This window comes from Capricornis sumatraensis, chromosome 6 (assembly GCF_032405125.1).
Source record: "Capricornis sumatraensis isolate serow.1 chromosome 6, serow.2, whole genome shotgun sequence".
Lineage (NCBI taxonomy): Eukaryota > Metazoa > Chordata > Mammalia > Artiodactyla > Bovidae > Capricornis > Capricornis sumatraensis.
The window spans coordinates 47236936-47258516 of NC_091074.1; the positions used below are offsets into that span (position 1 = coordinate 47236936).

The following is a 21581-nucleotide window of genomic DNA, read 5'->3' on the forward strand; positions in this document are numbered from 1 at the left end:
TAAATTTTCTAACTTTTCCTGACTACTAATTTCAGTGAGTTGAGAATACTATGATGAGTACTTAGCTGGGTAATGTCAACTTATATTGTATTCTTTTCAGATCACTATAGTCATTCTAAAATAAACAATGTTTCCATCTAATTCAGTAATAAAATAATGCACACTCCCATGTGCTTTAAAAGCATGACATTCAAATTTTATTTTTCTCTTCTTTCATTCCGACACAATTTAATTCCTTATGCACTAGTAATAAAAATAATATGAAATGTCACAGTATAGCAATATGCATGGTACTTGAAACACAAAATTTATAAATGTGTCATTATAATTTATAGTACACTGAGAGGAAGAGTGAAGAAATGAAGCACCATATATGGTCACTGTTGGGAGTACTCAACTCAGATACTGTCACTTTAAAGCAGCCGTAAACAACATGTAAATAGGCATTTTCAGGGAAATGTTATTTATGGACAGTAAAATTTAAATTTTAAATAATTTTCAACTGTCAAAAATATTTTTCCTCTGATTGTTTTCAATCATTTAAATACATAAAACTATTCTTAGTTTATAGTCCACATACCAAGAGGAAGCAGAGTAGATATGATACACAGTTGGTAATCTGCAAAACCTTTCTATAGGAAGTGAGTAACTACTCAATATTTTTTATTTTATGGAGGCATTTTCGGATGATTAACCCAGTCAGTATTAAACAGCATAAACAGGAAAAGGATTGAAAGCACAGAGATAAATTAGTGTAGTAGTTGAAAGGACAGTAAATGGAATCTAAGTATCTCATTTTAAAGCCCTTCTCTCTAATATATACTATCTGTGTAACTGTGGATAAAACTTAATTTCTCAAACCCTCAATACACTAATCTACTAGAAAGGGCAATTGTATTTACTTTGAAGTGTTCATTTAAAGATTGAAAGAGATGATGCACATAATCTGATTATAACAACACTTACATAGAAGGTGCTCAATAAATGTTAACCATGATAATTCAAATTAACATCACTAACTCAAATTAGGTGATGATGACAATGAAAAAATAGAATTTGAAAAGGTAAGATCAACCAGACCTAAGCACATTAATGGACCAGAGAAGAGATGCAGAAATAAATTCAAATGGATATGAGAATGTTGTATGACATAAACACAAAATTTATCATTTTTGTGACACATCCCTGGGAATAAAGGGAAGGATTCATAATATAAATCTGAGAATACCACGTGAATATAGAAGAAAGCTTAAAAAATCTGGATTAGACTTTAAGGCAAGTGAAAGGAATAAAGAGAAAACAAAGTAGGCACCATTTATCGGTGGGAAGAAGTAGAAGAATCAAGAAAGAAGATATAGTAGGAGTAACCTAAATAGAACAACTGCTATCACAGACGGTAAAAACTAGAGTGTGAAAGAGTAAAAAGATCTCACCCAAGAAAATCCAATTTAGATGCAACGTAATGATTTCATAAGAAAACACCATTAAAATTTACTTACTGACACAGCTATCATGGTACTATCTGGCCTCCATTCAGCTTGCTTGTAGGACCCAAACTGAGAAGATGATTTTGCAGGTTCCTTGTAGGTTACAATTAATACACTGGGCTGGAAGAAAAAAGTTGTATTTTATTAATGTTTCTAATAAGTAAATCTAAGATAACATCACGACGTACTGACAGGATTTTAATAATTTTAGAAGTATAATAAAAGATAACATAACCTTTTCTAACTCAACATTAAAAAACTAAGATCATGGCATGCAGTCCCATCACTTCATGGCAAATAGAAGGGGAAAAAGTGGAAGCACTGACAGTTTTATTTTTCTGCACTCCAAAACCACTGCAGATGGGGTCAGCCACAAAATTAAAAGATATTTCCTCCTTGGAAGGAAAAAGCTATGACAAAACTAGACAGTGTATTAAAAAGCAGAGACATCACTGTGCCAACAAAGGTCCATATAGTCAGAGCTATGTTTTTTCCAGTAGTCATGTACGGATGGGAGAGTTGGACCATAAAGAAGACTTGAGGGGTGAAGAATTGATGCTTTTGAATTGTGGTGCTGGAGAAGACCCTTGAGAGTCACCTGCACCTCAAGGAGATAAAACCAGTCAATCCTAAAGGAAATCAACCCTTAACAGTCATTGGAAGGACTGATGCTGAAGCTTCAAAACTTTGGCCACCTGATTCAAAGAGTTGACTCATTGGAAAACACCCTCATGTTGAGAAAGATTGAGGGCAGGGGGAGAAGGGGGTGGCAGAGGATGAGATGGCTGGATGGCATTACCAACTCAATGGACAAGAACCTGAGCAAACTCTGGGAGATAGTAAAGGACAGCCTGGAGTGCTGCAGTCCATGGGGTTGCAAAGAGTTAGACACAACTTAGCAACTGAACAACAATATTAATTCATAAGTTTAAACAGTCCAAGCAAATCAGATAAAAAAAACCATAAAAAAAAATCTAAATAAGTCTATATCTATTAAAGAAACTGAACTGATAATTAATGAGGTTCAAAGACAGAAAGGATCAGCCCAGATGGGTTCACTGGTGGATTCTACCAAACACATAAGAAAAAAGTTATACAAAATTTCTACAATCTCTTTCAGAAGATAAAAGCAGAGAATATGAACTCCTTCCTTGAGGCCAGTATCACCCCAATACTAAAACCAGAAAAGGCATTATAAGAAAATGACAAACCAGTATCTCTCGTGCACAAAGATGCAAAAATTCTGAACACAGTATTAGCAAATCAAATCCAACGATGTATAAGAGAATTATATACCATAATCAAGTGGGATTTACTACAGGTCTTCAAGATTGGTACATGTGAAAACTAATATAATCAACCATCATATAAACAGGCTAAAGGAATCAACAGATGTAGAAAAAGAATTTGACAAAATTCAACACCATTCAGGACAAAAATTCTCAGCAAACTAGGAACAGAGGGGAACTTTTTCAACCTGACAAAGAAGATCTACAAAAGCCTATGGCTAACAGCATACTCACTGGAAAAAACTAGTTTTCCTGATAAGATCAGGTAGGTACACCCTTCCTTTTCAAAATCATACTGAGCTAATGCAATAACACAAGAAAAGGAAATAAAAGATATACAGATTAAGAAGAAAAATTCAACTTGTTCTTAGATGATATGGCCACACATACAGAAAATCAGAAAGAATGAACAACAAAAAATTTGTGAAAGTAATAAGTGATTACAGCACGGTTGCAGGATAAAGTGTTATTAAACAAAAATCAATTGCTTTTCTATCTACTAGCAACGGATAAGCGGAAGTTTCAACAAAAAATACTTAGGTACAAATTCAAAATATGTGTAAGACCTATGTGAGGAAATCTACAAAGTTTCAATGAACAAAAGAAGAATCTTCAATTCTTCTGAACTTGATCTACAGATTCAACACAATCCCAATCAAAATCACAAGTTATTTTACAAATGCTGACCAACTGGTTCTAAAGTTTACATGGAGAGGCAAAAGATCCCAGAACACCCAATTCAATATTAAAAGAAACAAACTAAATTGAAAGACGGACACCAAATTTCAAGACTTACTATAAAGACAAAGAAATGAAGACAATGTGGTATCGGCAAGAGTAGAAAACAGATCAATGCCACAGAATAGAGAGCCCAGAAACTGACACACACAAACACAGTCAACTAACCTCTGACAAAGGAGCAAAGGCAACATAATGGAGAAGAGATGGTCTTCTCAACAAATGATGCTGGAACAACTGGACATCTAATTTCTGACACTAAAAAAAAGCTCCACAAGGTCACCTGGTACTTTGTCTGCCTTTGCTCTAGAATCAACAACTTTTTCAGAAATTCCTGACTCTTTTAATTAGAAACAATATTTAGAAAACAAGACCTGAAACCAAGATGCTTACTGTTAGTGGGATGTCATTACCTTTAGGTTTTCTGAGAAAATACAGTAGGAAATATATGAACCTATACTAACCCACATCTACACACATATCTATAAATACTGATTTTAATATATGCAAATGTTTATAAACAGAAACATATGTGACCATAATCAAGCACAATGTGCTTAATTCTAGACTTCACCCTTACTTGGAACTTTCTTCTGACAGTGAGTGCTTGGCTATCATTTCATACAACTAATTTAGTTCTCTGTTCTACATATGTATACAGTATTTTGGAATTGCTAAATATATTCTCATAAAAAACAATTTTACCAAATAGAATACAGTTGTTATGGATAACTTCTTTTAATTTAGCTTGAGAATAACCAGTTACAACACCATTTTCCAAAGCCACATAAGTCATTCCCTCAGAAGCTTTTTTCAATCTCTAAAATTGAAATACAGAAGTTTCTAAGACACTGACAAAGCTCTGAAAACAAAACTGCCAGTCATTAGTGATTGTACTTCAAATATCAATTAAAAGTTAAAAAAAAATACCTTGATGGGAAATGACATTAGCAAAATGTCAGAATACATACTTGTGGATTCTTTCCTCAACCCCTAACAATTCACAGACAAATCCCCTTTTTTGAGGAATACAGAAACTAATTGAAAAGCACCTGAATGCTGGATGAATGAGCAAGAAGGCTCATTAAAACTGGTAGGAAAACTCAGGACACCTTCTCACCAGAATTCCTACCACCAACACAGTGTCATACAAGCAGGATGAAACCCTCCAGCCCACAGTTAATCCCTACAAAGGAAAAGGAGTGGTCTGTGTGTCCAATGCGCCAACCTTTCCAAGGGGGCTCCTCAGAGGACAGGCTTCTATCTTGTCAGTCTTGCATAAGATACTGTCAGAACTGGCATAATCAAGCTACCTGGGGGAGGACAGAGACAGTGGCTTGGATAGTAGTCACCATCGCTATTCTCTACAGCTCAGCACAAGGTTAGCAGAGAAGAAAATTCTAGCTCTCAGCTTCCCCCTGGAGAAAGAAAGAATTGGTCCACATGTCCAAAACCCCAACTTTATGGGGTCTACTCAAACGAATGGGTTGTCTTATCCGTCTCAGAGTGCTGACAGGACCTGGAAATGTCTAGCTGTCTGGGGGCTTCAGTTGTTGAGCTGTGCCCAACTCTTTGCAACTCCATAGGCTGTAGCATGCAGGCTTCCCTATCCATCATCAACTCCCAGAGCTTGCTCAAACTCACGTCCATTGAGTTGGTGATGCCATCCAACCATCTCATCCTCTGTTATCCCCTTTCTCCTCCTGCCTTCAATCTTTCCCAGTATCAGGCAGGGTCTTTTCCAATGAGTCAGTTCTTCATATCAGGTGGCCAGAGTATTGGAGCTTCAGCTTCAGTCCTTCCAGTTGACTGGTTTGATCTCCTTGCTGTCCAAGGGACTCTCAGAGGTCTTCTCCAACACCACACTTCAAAAGCATCAATTCTTCAGTGCTTAGCTTTCTTTATGGTCCAACTCTCACATTCATACATGACTACAGGAAAAACCAAAGCTTTGACTAGATGAACCTTTGTTGGTAAAGCAATGTTTCTGCTTTCTAATATGCTGTCTAGGTTTGTCACAACTTTTCTTCCAAGGAGCAAGCATCTTTTAATTTCATGGCTGCAGTCACCATCTGCAGTGATTCTGGAGCGCAAAAAAATAAAGTCTGTCACTGTTTCCATTGTTTCCCCATCTATTTGCCGTGAAGTGATGGCACCCAATGCCATGATCTTCGTTTTCTGAATGTTGGGTTTTAAGTCAGCTTTTTCACTCTCCTCTTTCACTAAGCATACACTGAGTGGATAACCACTGTCCCTCCACAAGCGTAGTTTCTCCCTGTGGAGCTAAAGAATTAGTCCACAACTTCAATGCTTCAACTTTTCTGGGGGCTGCCCAGAGTGCAGGGCAGGGGTGGGGGTGGGGGGGTCTCTCTGGCCTTCCACTGAGCAGTGATGATACTGACATAATTTAGCCACCAAGGAGTTGATGAGAATAGAGACCAAGGTTTGGGCTAGCGTTGCTCCTCCTCCAGCTCAGCACAGAGCAACTGGATTAAAAAGCTCAGCTCTTAGCTTCTCCCTAGGGAGGGAAACAGTTAGATGAAGCATCAAATGACCGAACTTTTTTAGAGGAGGCCTGAGAAATAGCTTCAGTATTACTAGTTTTGATGCTGTAGAGGGATCCAGCATAACCCAGATACTAGGGGGCTGAAAAGAACAAAGTAAGCATGTTCAGTTCAGTTCAGTCGCTCAGTCGTGTCCGACTCTTTCCAACCCCATGAATTGCGGCACACCAGGCCTCCTTGTCCATCACGATCTCCCGGAGTTCACTCAGACTCACGTCCATCAAGTCCGTGATGCCATCCAGCCATCTCATCCTCTGTTATTCCCTTCTCCTCCTGCCCCCAATCCCTCCCAGCATCAGAGTCCTGTCCAATGAGTCAACTCTTCGCATGAGGTGGCCAAAGTACTGGAGTCTCAGCTTTAGCATCATTCCTTCCAAAGAAATCCCAGGGCTGATCTTCAGAATGGACTGGCTGGATCTCCTTGCAGTCCAAGGGACTCTCAAGAGTCTTCTCCAACACCACACTTCAAAAGCATCAATTCTTCGGCGCTCAGCCTTCTTCACAGTCCAACTCTCACATCCATACATGACCACAGGAAAAACCAGAGCCCTGACTGGACGGACCTTAGTCGGCAAATAATGTCTCTGCTTTTGAATATACTATCTAGGTTGGTCATAACTTTTCTTCCAAGGAGTTAAGCGTCTTTTAATTTCATGGCTGCAGTCACCATCTGCACTGATTTTGGAGCCCAAAAAAATAAAGTCTGACACTGTTTCCACTGTTTCCCCATCTATTTCCCATGAAGTGATGGGACCAGATGCCATGACCTTAGTTGTCTGAGTGTTGAGCTTTAAGCCAACGTTTTCACTCTCCTCTTTCACTTTCATCAAGAGGCTTTTTAGCTCCTCTTTGCTTTCTGCCATAAGGGTGGTGTCATCTGCATATCTGAGGTTACTGATATTTCTCCCAGCAATCTTGATTCCAGCTTGTGTTTCTTCCAGTCCAGCATTTCTCATGATGTACTCTGCATATAAGTTAAATAAGCAGGGTGACAATATACAGCCTTGACTCACTCCTTTTCCTATTTGGAACCAGTCTGTTGTTTCATGTCCAGTTCTAACTGTTGCTTCCTGACCTGCATACAGATTTCTCAAGAGGCAGGTTAGGTGCTCTGGTATTCCCATCTCTTTCAGAATTTCCCACAGTTTGTTGTGATTCACACAGTCAAAGGCTTTGGCATAGTCAATAAAGCAGAAATAGATGCTTTTCTGGAACTCTCTTGCTTTTTCCATGATCCAGCAGATGTTGGCAATTTGATCTCTGGTTCCTCTGCCTTTTCTAAAACCAGCTTGAACATCAGGGAGTTCACGGTTCACTTATTGCTGAAACCTGGCTTGGAGAATTTTGAGCATTACTTTACTAGTGTGTGAGATGAGTATAATTGTGCGGTAGTTTGAGCATTCTTTGGCATTGCCTTTCTTTGGGATTGGAATGAAAACGGACCTTTTCCAGTCCTGTGGCCACGGCTGAGTTTTCCAAATTTGCTGGCATATTGAGTGCAGCACTTTCACAGCATCATCTTTCAGGATTTGAAACAGGTCAACTGGAATTCCATCACCTCCACTAGCTTTGTTCTTAGTGATACTTTCTAAGGCCCACTTGACTTCACATTCCAGGATGTCTGGCTCTAGATTAGTGATCACATCATCATGATTATCTGGGTCGTAAAGATCTTTTTGTACAGTTCTTCCGTGTATTCTTGCCACCTCTTCTTAATATCTTCGGCTTCTGTTAGGTCCAGACCATTTCTGTCCTTTGTCGAGTCTATCTTTGCATGAAATGTTCCCTTGGTATCTCTAATTTTCTTGAAGAGATCTCTAGTCTTTCCCATTCTGTTCTTTTCCTCTATTTCTTTGCATTGATCGCTGAGGAAGGCTTTCTCATCTCTTCTTGCTATTCTTTGGAACTCTGCATTCAGATGCCTGTATCTTTCCTTTTCTCCTTTGCTTTTTGCTTCTCTTCTTTTCACAGCTATTTGTAAGGCCTCCCCAGACAGCCATTTTGCTTTTTTGCATTTCTTTTCCATGGCGATGGTCTTGATCCCTGTCTCCTGTACAATGTCATGAACCTCATTCCATAGTTCATCAGGCACTCTATCTATCAGATCTAGGCCCTTAAATCTATTTCTCACTTCCACTGTATAATCATACGGGATCTGATTTAGGTCATACCTGAATGGTCTAGCGGTTTTCCCTACTTTCTTCCATTTAAGTCTGAATTTGGTAATAAGGAGTTTATGATCTGAGCCACAGTCAGCTCCTGGTCTTGTTTTTATTGACTGTATAGAGCTTCTCCAACTTTGGCTGCAAAGAATATAATCAATCTGATTTCGGTGTTGACCATCTGGTGATGCCCATGTGTAGAGTCTTCTCTTGTGTTGTTGGAAGAGGGTGTTTGCTATGACCAGTGCACTTTCTTGGCAAAACTCTATTAGACTTTGCCCTGCTTCATTCCACATTCCAAGGCCAAATTTGCCTGTTACTCCAGGTGTTTCTTGACTTCCTACTTGCATATTCCAGTTCCCTATAATGAAAAGGACATCTTTTTGGGGTGTTAGTTCTAAAAGGTCTTATAGGTCTTCATAGAACCGTCCAACTTCAGCTTCTTCAGCGTTACTGGTAGGGGCATAGACTTGGATAACTGTGATATTGAATGGTTTGCCTTGGAGATGAACAGAGATCATTCTGTCGTTTTTGAGACTGCATCTAAGTACTGCATTTCAGACTCTTTTGTTGATAATGATGGCTACTCCATTTCTTCTGAGGGATTCCTGCCCGCAGTAGTAGATATAATGGTCATCTGAGTTAAATTCACCCATTCCAGTCCATTTTAGTTCCCTGATTCCTAGAATGTCGACGTTCACCCTTGCCATCTCTTGTTTGACCAGTTCCAATTTGCCCTGATTCATAGACCTGACATTCCAGGTTCCTATGCAATATTGCTCTTTACTGTATCAGATTTTGCTTCTATCACTAGTCACATCCACAGCTGGGTACTGTTTTTGCTTTGGCTCCATCACTTCATTCTTTCTGGAGTTATTTCTCCACTGATCTCCAGTAGCATATTGGGCACCTAATAACCTGGGGAGTTCCTCTTTCAGTATCCTATCATTTTGCCTTTTCATACTGTTCATGGTGTTCTCAAGGCAAGAATACTGAAGTGGCTTGCCATTCCCTTCTCCAGTGGACCACGCTCTGTCAGACCTCTCCACCATGACCCGCCCGTCTTGGGTTGCCCCACAGGCATGGCTTGGTTTCAAGTTTTGAGATGCCATCGGAATCTCTGGCTGGGCTTACTGGTAGGGATCTTCTACTATATGAGGCCAATCCATTAAGACTGGAGAGTTGCTTGCTTTGTCTAATGCACAGAAACCAACAAGGAGAGTCAAGGAAGATGAAGAAACAGGCAACTGTGTTCCAAAGGACACAGGATAAATGTCTAGAAAGAGACCATAGTGAACTAGAGATTTATCATTTACTGGACATATTCAAAACAACCATCACAAACGTGTTCACTTAAGTGAGGAAAATAATGCATAAGCAAAGTGAGAATTCCAACATAAAATACTATTAAATATATACACATCCATATATGTGTATACACACCCACACACACATATATGCCCGCCAAGCAAAAATCATAGAGCTAAAAAACAAAATAACTGAAATAAAATTTCACCAGAGGGGTTCAGTGGGAAACTATCAAGCAGAAAGGTCTAAGGAAACTGATCAGGAATCATTCAGTTACAAAAGCAATGGGACTTCTCTGGCAGTCCGGTAGTTAAGACTGCACTTCCAATGCAAGGAGCACAGGTTTGATCCCTGGTTGGGGAACTAATATCCAACATGCTGTGTGGCACAACCATGAAAATTGAAAAACAACAACAACAACAACAACACACACACACACAAAAGCATAAGGAAAAAAAAGTTAAAAAAAAAATCTAACAAAAAAACAAAAAAAAACTAAGGAACTTGTCAGACACCAACAAGCAGCCCAATCAATGTATGTATAGAAGAAAAAATGACCAGAAAATTTATTCAAAGAAAGAATGGCTGAAAGCTTCCCAAATCTGAGGAAGGAAATGGATTCCCAGATCCAAGAAGCCCATAAAAACCCCAAAGAAAAGGAACTCAAATCTCCAATGAGACAAATTAAGATTAAACTGTCAAAATTCAAACCGAAGATGGAAATTTGAAAGCAGAAGAAAAAGCCAACTTGTAATGTACAAGGGAATCACATGAATTTCTCAGCAAAAACTTTGCAGGTCAGAAGGTAGTGGGACAATATATTCAAAGTGCTAAAAGATAAAAGCTGTCAACCAAGAATACTATAATGGCAAGCTGTCTTTAAAAAAGGAAGGAAAACTAAAATCTTTCCCAAATAAACAAAAATTGAGGGAGTTCATCACCACTAGCCCTACTCACCAACTCTTCAGGTTAAAACGAAGACTCACTAAACAGCAACATAATAGCATAAAAGTGAAAGTGAAGTCGCTCAGTCATGTCCAACTCTTAGTGACCCCATGGACTGCAGCCTACCAGGCTCCTCCGTCCATGGGATTTTCCAAGCAAGAGTACTGGAATGGGGTGCCATTGCCTTTTCCAGGGGATCTTCCCAACTCAGAGATTGAACCTGGGTCTCCCACATTGCAGGCGGACGCTTTACCCTCTAAGCCACCAGGGAACATAACAGCATAAGAAAGTATAAAATTGGCTGGCACAGGTACAGTAAGTACATATGAACATTCAAGTTGCAAACTTCCATCAATATCAGGCAAATTGTAGCTTGCCCTCCATCTCTCATCTCCCACCTTCTCTCCCTCCTCCCATCAATAACTCTTCTTGCCTGTTCACGCAACGCCAGCCTCTGTATGCCAGCTGTTGTACTATACTACTGTACTTTTCAAGGTACTGTACTGTAAGATTAAAAATATTTTTTGTTTTTTACATATTCCTTGTGTGAAAAGTACTATAAACGTGTTATAATGAAGTCAGGCAGAAAGAGAAAAACAAATATCATCTATTAACACATATCTATGGAATCTAGAAAAAGAGTACCAATGAACCTATTTGCAGGGCAGGAGTAGAGAATGGGGGAAGGAGCGGTGGGATAAATTCAGAGAGCAGCACTGACTGACATACACCACTATGTGTAAACTCTATAGCTAGTGGGAAGCTCTGTGTAACACAGTGAGCCCAGCTCGCTGCTCTGTGATGACCTAAAGGGGTGGAATGGAGGGGATAGGAGGGAATATATGTATACTTATAGTTGATTCACATTGTTGTTCAGCAGAAACTAACATAGCATTGTGAAACAATTATTCACCAATTAATTTTTTTAATTAAAAAAAAAAACCTATTATAGTACAGTACTACACAGCCAATTGTGTTAGTTGCGTACCTAGGCTAACTTTGGTGGACTTATGACAAACTGGACTTATGAACTTGCTTTCGGAACACAACTCATTTGTATGTAGGGGACTTAGGCTACCCACTCCAATATTCTTTCTTGAAGAATTTCATGGACAGAAGAGCCTAGCAGACTACAGTCCATGGGATCATAAAGAATCGGACATGACTAAGTGACTAACACTTCAGTCAGTTCAGTTGCATCAGACTCTTTGCGACCCCATGAATCGCAGCACGCCAGGCCTCCGGGTCCATCACCAATTCTCAGAGTTCACCCAAACTCATGTGCATCGAGTCAGTGATGCCATCCAGCCATCTCATCCTCTGTCATTCCCTTCTCCTCCTGCCCCCTATCTCTCCCAGCATCAGGGTCTTTTCCAATGAGAACTCTTCGCATAAGGTGGCCGAAGTATTGGAGTTTCAACCTCAGCATCAGTCCTTCCAATGAACATCCAGGACTGGTCTCCTTTAGGATGGACTGGTTGGATCTCCTTGCAGTCCAAGGGACTCTGAAGAGTCTTCTCCAACACCACAGTTTTCACTACTATAAATATAGACAAATACAGAATACTGTAATGGTGATAGGTAAATTTCTTTCAATCCTAGTATAAAAGTTAAAACACAAAAGTATTAAAATAACTATACCTAAACCAGACCACCTGACCTGCCTCTTGAGAAACCTCTATGCAGTCAAGAAGCAACAGTAAAAACTGGACATGGACCAACACACGGGTTCCAAATTGGAAAAGGAGTACGTCAGGACTGTATACTGTCACCCTGCTTATTTAACTTATATGCAGAGTACATCAAGAGAAACACTGGGCTGGAAGAAGCACAAGCTGGAATCAAGATTGCTGGGAGAAATATTGAATAATCTCAGATATGCAGATGATACCACCCTTATGGCAGAAAGTAAAGAAGAACTAAAGAGCCTCTTGATGAAAGTGAAAGAAGAGTGAAAAAGTTGGCTGAAAGCTCAACATTCAGAAAACGAAGATCATGGCATCCAATCCCATCACTGCATGGCAAATAGATGGGGAAACAGTGCAAACAGTGGCTGTCTTTATTTTGGGGGGCTGCTGATGGTGACTGCAGCCATGAAATTAAAAGACGCTTACTCCTTGGAAAGAAAGTTATGACCAACCTAGACAGCATATTAAAAGGCAGAGACATTCCTTTTCTAACAAAGGTCCGTCTAGTCAAGGCTATGGTTTTTCTAGTAGTCACGTATGGATGTGAGAGTTGGACTGTGAAGAAGGCTGAGCGCCGAAGAATTGATGCTTTTGAACTGTGGTGTTGGAGAAGACTCTTGAGAGTCCCTTGGACTGCAAGGAGATCCAACCAGTCCATCCTAAAGGAGATCAGTCCTGGGTGTTCATTGGAAGGACTGATGTTGAAGCTGAAACTCCAATACTTTGGCCATCTGATGTGAAAAGCTGACTAATTTGAAAAGACCCTGATGCTGGGAAAGACTGAGGGCAGGAGGGGAAGGGGAGGACAGAGGATGAGATGGTTGGATGGCATCACTGACTCAATGGACATGAGTTTGGGTAAACTCCGGGAGCTGGTGATGGACAGGGAGGCCTGGTGTGCTGCAGTTCATGGGGGTCGCAAAGAGTCAGACATGACTGAGCAACTGAACGGAAAAGATATATTAATACATATACATTAATACAATTAATTCACCTATTATAGACCTATATGTAAGACCTGATCCATCAACGTTCAGGAATACAGGAGAAAATCTTCTGTGGTCTTGGATTAGGAAAAGATTTTGTAGATAAGATATAAAAATCATGACTCACAAAATAAATATTATTAAAAGTGACAGAGTGATCCTTATAAAAATTAAAAAATACTTCAAAACACTTTAGAAAACACTACTAAAAAGAATAAAGACATGCTATAAACTGAAATTTAAAAAAAACAAGGAAATCATATCTGCATCAGTGACTTGTATCGAAAATAAATGAAAAAGTCTTAAGAGTAAAAACAAAATTCAATTTTTTAAAATCAAAAATTTAAATAAAATTAGTGTTGTATTTTAGCATATATACACAAAAATATACTGATACAAGTTACTGAATAAATGAAAGCAAAAGGACAGCTCTTTCTTATATTAGTGTTCCAATTAATAAATGCAAAAGGAAACAGGGATGCAGAGAATTAGATAAACACCACATAACAGCATAATAGCTGCAGCCAAGATCCAACAATGGACACTAAAATCAGCATGCATAAGTTTCAGAAAAAACATGATATGCACATTATCTTCTCCAAGTTACAATAACTTTACAGTAGAGAAAACTGGCAGACAACAAGTGATCAAGGTAAAGGTCGACAACAGAAAGACATATGAACATCATGAACTCTGATATATACTGAGAAGGACATTTTCATGATATTTCTACCAAAAATACATAAGCACATTCCATTCATGAAGGAAAAAAAAAGAGAAAACAAGCTGACTGATGCTATAAATGAACTGAACAATATTCTTCCAGAGGATCATAAAAGACAAGGAAAACTGAACAACTGTACTGAATGGAAGACTAAGGGGAAATAACAACTACATGCAGTGTGAAATACAAGTCTAGAACAGAAACAAATCATCCATAAAAAAAATTGGGGAAAATTTCAATGAGATTTATACTTACTGTACCAATGTTAATTTCCTCTTTACAATTATGCTAAGTGAAAGACACACAACAACCAAAAAACAAGAATATACGTACGATTTCATTTATATAAAATTTTAGAAAATGCAAACTAATCTACAGTGAGAGAAGTAAGCAGATGAGTCACTGTCAAGAGATGAAGAGCAGTGGGAAGCAACTATAAAGAGACAGGAGGGTATTATACATGTTTCGAAATTCATGTTGATGTATGGCAAAACCAATATAATATTGTAAAGTAAAAAAAATAAATAAATAAACCACACAAAAAAAAGAGAGACAGGAGGAAACAGAGTGATAAAAGATGTGTTCATTATCACAATTACAGTGATAGTTACATGGGTATATACATGTCAAAAAACCAAATTTAAACTACAAATATGTACAATTTACACATATGTCAATTATATACTAAAAAATATCGTTTGAAAGTTAAAAACAAGTTATCTTATATGGTCTTTTGAAGAACTAATTAAAGGGAAAAAATACTTAGGCCTACTCAGAATCTACTGCAAAAGCCTTAAGAGAGACATGAACTATGGCAAAAGGTAGGAGGGACAGAAAGACAAAAACAACAAAAACTGATTGTAATTTGTTTCGCAACTAAAATGAATACATCTAAGATACAAGTTAGCATAAATTCTACATTTTTGATGATTCATGGATCTTTGACCTATCTGAAAAATTATTTAATATTGATTACAAAGAAGACATTAACCAATTCAATAAGAGGGCTTTGAAAACAAAAAGGTTTCTATTGCTATAATCAGCAATGACAATAATTTGCCTATTGGATTAATAAAGATGAGTCAATCGGAGTGACATTTAATCACTAAATTAAAATCATAGCTATGTTTTATTTTAGTATTTGCTAATTTTTAATTTCTATTTTAATGTTTATATTTTGTAAATTTTTCAGTTCTCAAAATGAATAATTCTGTAATTTGGAAGTCAGAAAGCATACTAAACCTGATGTTTTTTTTTTACTCTTTTTGGATCCATACTGAAACAAAAGAATAATGTACAATAACATGGGCTTATGAAACCACCAAGTTTTTATGTAAAGCAGACAAGCAGCAGTCTTCAGTCTCACCTCTTCTTCTTCTCTTCATTTTGCATAAATGTAGTAAGAAATGTTATAAATATTAATAAGTACCACTCTGACTTTGTCAATAGCAGAAATCAACACGTTTAAAGGCCCCCCCAATTAACTATTGACTCTACTAAAAAAAAAAATTCTTTTTCTGGTACTGTGGGTTAGGAAATCAACTTTTTGGTGGGAGACATGATTCAATCTATCATATTCTCTCTTTGTAATGCTCCATAATAACTGAAAAGTAGAATACTAAGAGTAAATTAAAACATCCTATGACTGTATGTCTTATTGTATTACCTATACTAACACTTTCCAATCAAGCTTTCAGCAAGACGAGAAATGCACTGTCCAATATAATACATACTAGTAACACATGACTACTGAGCACTTGAAATGTGGCCAGTTTAAGGAATTTATTTTACTTAATTCTTAATAAACTTAAGAATTTTAATAACGTGACCAGCAGTTTCCATGCTGGATATACCTAAGTAGGTTCTGTAGAAACTAGTGATTATTTAAAGGACTAGAGATCCATTCAGCTGTAAAAATCCTGTGTTGAAGCTGAACATGTGTCTTTACCATAGACCTTTAGCAAATCTTTAGTGGGCTGATGTACACTATCAATCTTCAATAGATACAGTATGTATGTTTTCTAAACCTATTTGATTAAACAACTCATCTTTCCTCTAGATTATCACACAGTATAAAGAGCTCCTTATACCAGCCTTCAGGAAATTCTAATCTACTTTTCAAGTAGTTATAAATGTATATTATGTCTGATAAACTAAATATTATCAGCTTTTAGTCTATTTTTTACTTTTATAGTGTCTAGTTTACCAGGTTTCTGTATATTCAGAGTTGTGCAATCATCTATATAATTCCAGAGTATTTTCAATCACTTCAATAAGACACTCTGTATCTACTAATAGTCATTCTTCAATCCCTCCCTACCCCCCAGCTCCTAGCAACCAATAATCTACCTTCTGACCTATGGATGTGACTATTCTGGAGATTTCATATAAACAGAATCATATGATTTGTGGCCTTTCATATCTGGTCTGTTTCATTTAACATAACCTTTTAAAGTTCCTCCATGTTGTAGCATGTATCAATACATTATTGTTATATGACTGAATAATATTCCCTTGTATCTATATACCATATTGTGTTTATCCATTCATCTATTGATGGATATGTGGGCTGTTTCCACCTTCTGGCTACTGTGAAAAGCGCTGCTATCAATGTTCATCCACAAATTCCTGACTGAACACCTGTTACCAATTATTTCGGCTATATACATAGGAATGGAATTGCTAGGTCATATGATAACTTTGTTAACTTTTTGAGGAACTGTCAAACTGTCTTCCACAGTGACTGCACTATTTCACATTCACACCAGCAGCCCATGAGAGTTCTAATTTTTCCACCTCCTTGCCAACGCTTGCTCTTTTTAATAGTATCCGTTCCAGTGAGTATGGTAGTATCTTGTAGTTTATTTACCATTTCCCTAATGAATAAATCATTTTGAGCCTCTTTTCATGTGCTTATTGGCTATATTACATCATTTTGGTGAAACATCTATCCAAATCCATTGTCTATTTTTTTAACTGGGAACTCCAACTTTCAAAGAAGTAATGTTCCAGTATCTGTCTTAAATTGATAATTGGGGTCCTATAGGAAAACTCACTATAAATGGTGATTAGATTGCTTCATCAGCTCAAAAAGGTCTACTCAGCCCACATATACTAACAGGGAACATAATATAGTGGTTAAGAATATAGGCTCTGAAGTCTGAACACAAGGTTCAAATATCTGCTCTGCCATTTAATAGCTTTGTGAGCTTAAACAAACTAGTTTCTCCTATGCTTCAGTTTCTATATCTTTACAATAAATCCAACAATAGAACCTACCTCACTGGTAGGTTCTGCAAAAATTGAATAAATAATAAGGCACTTGGCAGAATGTTTAGTACTCAATAAGCACTGTGTGTGTGTGTGTTAGTCACGCAGTCATGGGCAACTCTTTGCAACCCCATGGACTGCAGCCCACCAGGTTATCTGTTGCTGTTTCATTATTTTAATGTCTCACGATTACATTATTAAACATACTACAGAACAAAACTCCCAAGTGCTACCTTGAAATAGTTTATTTGAAACGCCTACTTAAGACACCAATAACAGCTTAGCTTAATCAACAAAGACACCTGGAGGAGGGCATGGCAACTCACTCCAGTATTCTTGCCTGGAGAATCCCATGGACAGAGGAACCTGGTGGGCTACAGTGCATAAGGGTCACAGAATCAGACATGATTAAAGCGACCTCACACACCGCAGTCAACAAAGACAAGATCAGTCCCAACTTTCTGGCAATACAGGGCTTCGACCACCAGATACCTGAACGGGGAAGAGAACCAGAATGACTAGAAGTGGGCACAGGGAACTTTCTGGAGTGATCAAAATATTCTGAATCCTGACTGGAATAATCATTATATTAGTATATACACCGGTCAAAATCCACTTAAGATCAACACTTCACTGCGCATCAAAAAAAAGTCCAAAAGTAAGTAAACAGGCCACCATTTAAGTATATTTAATGCTATTTACAAAAACAGAGAAGATTACCAATGTGTTTTAGATGATTTTCAAAAAAAGGTTTTTCTGGTTACTGACATTCCATTAGGGTATACACAGGGCACTTTTATCAGTAATATGCTACTTCTACTGATACCATGTCAGTAGTGATGAGTAATTAACTTCATGCTTCAAACATTCCTCAAATTTCAAAGTGCAACTTTCCTTAAGGGCAGCACTGTGACTGATGACCCAATCTCAACATCAATGCTCCTGGCATCTAACTAAGATGCCCACATTCCTGCACAGGAAGAAGACAGCCAATAAACTATTTTCTTTCTTTTCTATACACAGTGAGTAACATTTCAGAAATCCCTGATTCCCACTTCCAAGCTCTTAAAATCAGGCTGTTTCTCTCCTACCATGTTACTGTTCTTTATCCTGTGTGATATTCTTTCAATTCACAAGTATTCTAGAATAGAAACATTTAAAAAATTAATTTGGATTGTCAATCACTAACCAATAAAGTTATATGCAGATTTACAACTACAGAGAAGGTCAGGGCCCCTAACCCCTGTTATTCAAGGGTCAGCTTACTGTATTTGCAAAGTAACTGATGGCATACACAAATTAAGAACACTTTATGCATGAAAAACTGCTGAATCTCAGGTAAGAACAGTGGCAATAAATGATGTTTTTGCCAGGACTGGTCCTATCCCCTCAAGGAGGCTTGGTAGGCAGTAGCGCCACCAGGCTGGGGCTGCTAGTGAAAAACCAGCAGCTTTGTTGCTAAAGATAGGCTGCCCTGATATGGAGCAGAGTGCAATATACCCTTGAGCACTGTTGATAAAAGCGGTAAATTCTTAGAAAATAAACAGAAAAAGCTGACAGTGCCGATAACCTAGAGTTTGCAGACTTGCTTCGGGCAAGTAGCACATCCCACAACAGCCAGAAATTTAACAGGAAAATCCTGGAAACCAGGGAGTCAAAGAGGGAAGTGATAAGATTGCCACAGATCCCTGGCTCAGTGGGAGGCAGAGCTTAGCAAGAGGAAAAACTCTTAAGCATCCAAGCTCCCCGTTCATCCCTGTCTGTCAGCGAGGCTGTGTACATGCACAGATGAAGAGTACCAACAGGCTAATAAGCTCCCCACACAACACAGACTCACTAAGAGGCTGTTTGCAAAGAAGTTCCCAAAGGGCCAGACAGGAAGTACAAGCTGAGTCAGACATAAAAACGTCCTAAACTTTGCCTACACTCCCTAATTCATATATCAACCAATAATCAACTCAGCTTTACTGGCTCAAGATGTTTGAACATCTAAACACTCACTATGTAGACATGGAGGCAGCTCCTAGAAAGCCATGGTAAAAATGAAAATAAGAAAAATAACCAGAGATGTTAGTCAGTTGCTGCAGTTGCAGGGGACATAAATTTTGCAGATTAAATCCATCCAATTAACTTAAAAAAAACATAATACTAAAACAAAAAATCGGCAACAATGACTCTCGGGAAAAAAAAAAAGACTTTAGAGTTATTAATAAATTAATCAAAACGGCCAATTATCAACAGAAAAATCAGAAGATGTACAGTGAGTCAGACAGAATGAAAAAGAAACTACTGTGAGTGGACCCAAAACACCAGGCAAATAAACCAGTCATGATAATATATTAAAGGAATAAAGTAACGTATGTTTATATAATGAAAAGAAAATATGATGACACCCAAACAAGCTGGAAATCTCAAAAGAGTAAAATCAATAAAACAGAACCCACTCTAGAAATTTCAGTTTAAAAGTACAATAACTGAAATGAAAACTTCATTATACAGACTCAGCAGCAGATTTGAGATGGCAAACAATCAAAAAAACACGAAAACAGTTCAATAAAACTAAGCCATCTAAAAAACAGAAAATAAACAGTGAACTGAAGAAAGCCTCTGAGATCTGTAGGACATCAAGTGCACCAATATATGTATAGTGGGAAGTTCCACGAGATGACACAAGGGATAAAAAATAATAAATAATGACTGCTAATGTCCCCAGTCTGGTGATAAACAGTAAACCCCAGATTTGGAATGCCTGACAGAACCCCAGTGGGATAAACACTTGTATACATACATCATAAACTACTTACAGTCAACAACAAGATGTTAAAAGAACATGTGTATAACAGGTAACCACACACAAAAGAACAAAAATACAATTAATGGCTGAGTTCTTGTCAGAAGTAATGGAGACTAGATGGCATTGAAAGTACATATTTAAATGCTGAAAACAGAAAAACTGTCAGCTACGAATACTATATCCAGCAAAATTATCCTTTGAAGCTGTAGGCAAAGGAAAGTCATCCCAGATTAAAAAAAGATAAAAATAATTTGTTCTTAGCAAGCCTGCCACCTTATGAGAAATACTAAAAGAAATCCCTCAGAAAAAAAAAGGAAATGTCATCAAACGGTATGCAAAAAATAGTTAACCTAAAATGTCTAAGACTGCTGTACCTGAAAAAAACAAAAAAAGCCAACATACGATGTTCGTCCTGAGTTGGCAGATGGCAACTTGGATTTTGGGAGGGTTCCCACCATTCCTTAACTGATCAGAGTGGCTGGCTGTGCCTAAACTATTTACACAAACCTGTTTTCTTTCAGAGAATGTGAAATTTGGTATGCACTGGGCAAAAAGCCCCCAATAAAAATCTTGGGAACTAGGTCTATAATGAACTTCCTTGGTGTTTAACACTACACAAATGCTATCACAAAATGACACTGGAGAAAATAAGCACAACCTACATAACTACACTGAAAGAGGACTACTGGAAGCTCACAGCTAGTTCCTCCAGATCTTGCTCACTAAACCTTTTCCCTTTGGCAAATTTGCTTTGTATACTTTTGTTGTAATAAATTACAGTTATGAGTATGGCTATATGCTGTGTACTGTGAGTCTTCAAAGCAAATCACTGAGCTGGGAGTGGGGGATGATTTGGGAAACTAGGGACAAAGGTGGTAACTCAAATCAAAAGAAGAAACATAGACAACAGGAAATGGTAAATGGATAAGTGCAAAAGACTGAATAAATGTATTTTTATCTTTCCTCCTCTTAATTTCTCTAATATATCACTCTATAAAATAATAATTTTTAAAATAAAGTATCCTGTACTATTATGGGGTTCGTAACATGTAGACATTAGATCAGTTCAGTTCACTTCAGTCACTCTGTCGTGTCCGACTCTTTACGACCCCATGGACTGCAGCATGACAGGCCTCCCTGTCTATCACCAACTCCTGGAGTTTACCCAAACTCATGTCCACTGAGTCAGTGACACCAATCAACCATCTCATCCTCTGTCATCCCGTTCTCCTCCCACCTTCAATCTTTCCCAGCATCAGGGTCTTTTCAAATGAGTCAGTTCTTCACATCAGGTGGCCAAAGTATTGGAGTTTCAGCTACATCATCAGTTCTTCCAATGGACACTCAGGACTGATCTCCTTTAGGATGAGGATCTTGCAGTCCAAGGGACTCTCAAGAGTCTTCTCCAACACCACAGTTCAAAAGCATCAATTCTTCAGCGCTCAGCTTTCTTTATAGTCCAACTCTCACATCCATATATAACTACTGGAAAAACCATAGCCTTGACTAGATGGACCTTTGTGGACAAAGTAATGTCTCTGCTTTTTAATATGCTTTTTGTCTAGGCTGGTCATAACTTTCCTTCCAAGGAGTAAGCGTCTTTTAATTTCATGGCTGCAATCACCA

At 38.0% G+C, this 21581-nt stretch overlaps 1 protein-coding gene across 2 annotated transcripts in view; it reads right to left on the reverse strand.

Moving 5' to 3' along the window:
* The window catches only part of RIC1 (RIC1 homolog, RAB6A GEF complex partner 1), a 142995-nt gene that overhangs the window by 96160 nt on the left and 25254 nt on the right, over positions 1–21581 (reverse strand). For both annotated transcript variants that reach the window (XM_068974030.1, XM_068974029.1), the window contains exon 2: positions 1500–1607. In XM_068974030.1, the coding sequence (XP_068830131.1) occupies positions 1500–1607 (108 nt within the window). The remainder of the gene's footprint in view (positions 1–1499; positions 1608–21581) is intronic.